This window comes from Varanus komodoensis, unplaced genomic scaffold, assembly GCF_004798865.1.
Source record: "Varanus komodoensis strain SLA01 unplaced genomic scaffold, ASM479886v1 scaffold56, whole genome shotgun sequence".
Taxonomy (NCBI): Eukaryota; Metazoa; Chordata; class Lepidosauria; order Squamata; family Varanidae; genus Varanus; species Varanus komodoensis.
Genome location: NW_025336169.1, coordinates 3,633,445 through 3,637,695, shown reverse-complemented (window position 1 = coordinate 3,637,695; position 4,251 = coordinate 3,633,445). Strand labels below are relative to the sequence as shown.

Genomic DNA, 4,251 nt, shown 5'->3' with positions numbered 1-4,251 from the left:
TGTCTCATCCTTTGTCACAGCAGGCACGGGCTCAGCTCATCCACAACCTGACCTGGGGGTGATGGCAAGGGCGCATTGATGGCTGCGCACTCCAGAGCTCCAGGTGACCCCACGCAACAGGTGCATGCAGATGTTAAACGGCCTGGGACAAGACCCTGCTGGAGGATCCACAGGTCTGAGCAACATTCCCCAGGCAGGGCAGCCAGCCAACTGGCTGGGCAAAGCCCTTCGCTGCCTAGGCCACATGTCCCTCCCTTGACTGGCTCTCTTCCGGAGGCCCGCATCCTCCTCCTCCTCCTCCCAGGCACCTATTGCAGGCGCTTTACTGGGACGGAATCCCCCGGCGAGGGTCTGCTTTCAGAGCCTGCACAGTTCTTTAGGACAGCTGCATGGCAGCCACCCGAGTGGCCCTTTGGCTCTCACCCTCTGGGCCATGCTTGCAGGCTGATCGACTTGCAGGAAGGGGTCAGAAGCCAGCACTGGGTGCTGGTCCCCAGCCGACTGCACTCTCACGGTTCCAGCCATTCCTGCAAACATGGAGCACTACCGCAGGATTCTGTTACATTCCACCACTGCATGCAGCTTGGCTCACTTACTCGAGTCATCCCTTGGAGAGGTAGCACCTCTGCATCGAGGCTGCACTTGCTCGATGCGCATGTTGCGCCGAGGACCACCGCTCATCTGCGGGGGCCTTGTGCACAGTGCTGCTCACAGCCATGACTCAGTGTCCCTTACAGTCAGTCAAGGAGTGGCCACGCACCCTCCCCGTCTCTCCATCTGCTTGCCTTCCTTTCTCCTTTTCAAAGGCCCTGGCCAACTTCCTAATGATGCTGGAGTAACTCCAGAGTGTGCGGCACCCTTCAATCTTTTGAGAGAACACTGAAGTGCCTGCAGTTCTCTCCGGGAGAGACGTGTTGCCGGGAGCGAGGCCCCGTAGGCACAGGGCACACTGGGTGTTATACAGAAGTCCCAACACTGACACGGAAGTTTTGTTCAGTCTGCCGAGCAGCTCGGCTCCTCGACTCTGCAGCTCGCTCTGCTGTCGCCAGAGGTGTGCCAGTGCCTCCTTCACATACCGCAGCATCTCGTGCAGTCCCGTCAGCATCGTGGTCACTCTTTTCCGACTTACAGTTCTGCTTGGGAACCAGGACTCTGGCCGCCCTCTGCAGATTTCGCGGGGAAGCCTCAGCAAACCATTGTGGGACAACTGGATAACAGGAGCAAAGAGGGGAGGCGTGAGTTTGTGGCGCGTCCTAAAGGTATTCAGAAGGGATGCAGGGCCAAACCCACAGCAGAAAAAGCGAAGTGAAAGGGGTGACTCTGCCCCGGCGTCTCTGGGAACAGCCGCAGCAGCGGGCAAACAGGATGTGCCGCAGGAAATGCATCACTGGAGGGCTGCTTCCTACTGCAGGGCAGCACCTGCCCTGCCTCGCCTCGCCTCCCGTGCCAGTCCAGCTCCTCTGCCTGGACGAGCGACAGTTCGGCTTTGCTAAGCGTCTGCCAGGCATCCCTTCCTTGGGCTGGGGAGATGAGCCAGATGTGCTCTGGGGGCCAGATGTGCAATTCTGGGCTGCACATCTGGTTCTGCGGTCACCCTCGGGCTGGCTGCACCTGTCCTGGTTGGCTTGGTCCTTGGGACAACGAAGCCATGAAGCCGGTCTCCTCCGACCCCCGTGGCAAAGTTGCAATGGGCACTCTCTCGCCCGCCCTCCCTCTCCCCCCCCACCACACAGATTGGCTTTTATTTTTGGAAGCACCAAAAAACACATCACTAAATGAATACACAAGGAGCTTGAATTGTATGAGGGGTCTTCAAAAAGTTTCTGCACATTTATATTTTATATATTTTTTGCTGATGGCATTAAAAAGTTGGTACGATGCTAGAAAAATGCATCGCAAAGGAAGGTGACTATGCAGAAAAGTGATATAATTTGTTTTTAAAATTCTTAATAGAGTTTTAAAAAGTGCAGAAGCTTATTGAACACCCCTCATATTATTGTGTTTGTGAGTATTTTAGAAGAGGGAACTATTTGGAATGTCAGTTCCCATCAGCCCCAGTCAGCAGGGTCAAAGGTTAGAAATAGCAGGAGATTTATTGATTGCAATTCTGCATCCAAAGCTCTCTGAACAGTTGGCAGTGATTTAAACCATAAACTACAGCATTCTTATAGATATCATATCAAGCTTTAAAACATGAGAGTTGTCTGTTATTGTGATCCCAGAACATCTGGTGGGCCCCCGGTTGTGGGAGGCAGAGGCAGCAGGCAGAGCCTTGAGGCCACCCCAGCCCAGCCAGCCCGTTACCAGTGCCAGTCCGCCAGAGGCAATCCATGGTTACTTACGTAGGACTTGTACAGCGCCTGAGCATCCCTCTTCAGGTGCATGATCTGCAGCTTCATGTTGTGCAGCGGATCGGAGCCTGAGGGGCACTTCTGGCAGAGGCTGCTCTGGGAAGCCGCATGCGTCACGGACAGGAGAAGGAGAGCTGGCACCAGGGCTGGACAGGAAATCACACAGGAAGCAGGTAAGCCCCGAGGGGTGGTGGTCCATGCAGGAGGACCTCCTCGGAAGCTCTTGAGTGGGGCGGAGGCATCGGCACACTTGGCACCCTTCGAAGAGGACCAGGTCAGAGGATGCGGGAAAGAGAGTTCCATGCCCAAGGCCCCCGAGAGCATCTCAGGTTATAGACTTTGGCTGGGTTCACACAACATGGAAAGCATTGGCTTGGGTTGGGTTGGGTTGTCGTTGAACCATGGATTGCCATTGAATTGTAGGTCATTATGTTGTGTGAACCCAGCTGTGCTAGCAAACCATGGATTGTTACCTATGAACAGCCCTCAGAGAGAGCCCTTGTTTGGTCATGAACTGTGGATTGATCATACTTAACTAGATATGGTTTCTTGCTACATCAAGAATCATACAACACCACAAGTAAATGATGGTTTAACAACAACCTACGCTTTTGGTGTGAAGTGTTGAATGAATGAATGTAAGGGGTTTAGGGCAAAGCTGCCAAGTGAAGGGCCCTTAAACTCTTCCTCTCTTGGGTTTTCAGAAAGGAATCTGTCATAATTCTGCAACTCATATTTTGGGGACAAGACTTCCCAAGATATTTTTCCTCCCTTGATTTCTTAGGGGTTAACATTCCAGAATAATACTGTTATGCTGTCCATCTGACTGCCAGTCCCAACACTGCACATTTTGAATGCTGTCAAATTTAAGAATTTTTTAAAAGCATATGACTTTAAATTCAACAATTTGGCACGCAACAATTTCCTTCAGAATTCCTCAGTGAGATGCAAGCATTTTCTGGTCTTGTCAGTTTCAACAGAAAGCAATAAGCTGGGGCACCTTCCGTTTGCTACCTGCGTGAGCCAAGCAAGGGCTCCATCCATGCTTGCAAGAAGTGATGCGCAAGGCCAGGTCAACCATCCCTCCATCCCTCAAGCGCTGCCTTTTCCCTACAGCAGTGGCCAGCTAGATATCTCCGGGGTTCACTGACAGGACACGGAGATGCCACAAATTCTCTCCCAGGGTCTCATACACAGAGGTGCACAACCATTGTGCATCAAGGTACCAGATCCTAGGAACAAAATCCCACCGTCTCCAACCTCTTCTCTCTGCCTCCTTCTTTTTAATCTTCCGATCTCCTCACCCCCAAGCAGCAGTTCTGGCTAAGGAGCACAGAAGAGCAGGGGAGCCTTTTTAAAACATTAAAAAGGAAGTGACATGCTAGAGACCAAAGAACAGGAAAGACAAGAAAAGCCCAGCACATACCAAGACGGACGCCGAGCGACTGGAGCTTCTGCACCATGCTCAGACCAGTGCCGCCACTTCCTCTGCAGTTGGTGCAATGGAGAAGGAAATCGCCTGTCCCCCCACTCCTTTCTTCCAGGCATGATCGTGAGCTCAACTTTACTTGTAGGCCTTGGCCCCACGTGCTAGAAAGGAAAAAGAGAAAAATAAAAAGGGGAAGCGGGCACTGCGCATCCTGCCGCCGTTCTTTGAGTTATGTTCTTCGGGGTCACGTAATGTGCAAGTCGCCTGTTGATTACATAACAAGGACACTTTCCCCTTCCCACGAATTTAGGTCTTCACCTGCTTGGGAGAGCGAATCAGAGCTGTTCTCGATGCAGATGGCCTGGAACTGACCCGCCTAAAAACCGGGAAATGAAGACAGGAGCGTATTGGCAGGCCTGACCAGGATGGTGTCAATCCCACCATCGCCTCTTTTGTTCCAGTTTAGGGATC

General features: G+C 52.4%; 1 protein-coding gene across 1 annotated transcript; it reads right to left on the bottom strand.

Annotated features, from left to right (window-relative positions):
* Window positions 1–721: 721 nt before the first annotated feature.
* LOC123032778 lies at window positions 722–3,831 on the bottom strand. The gene is made up of 3 exons (XM_044448891.1): window positions 3,778–3,831; window positions 2,343–2,497; window positions 722–1,207 (listed from the first exon to the last, which is right to left on the bottom strand). The coding sequence occupies exons 1-3, from the start codon at window positions 3,812–3,814 to the stop codon at window positions 722–724; spliced, it is 678 nt and encodes a 225-aa protein (XP_044304826.1). The 5' UTR covers window positions 3,815–3,831.
* Window positions 3,832–4,251: the final 420 nt, after the last annotated feature.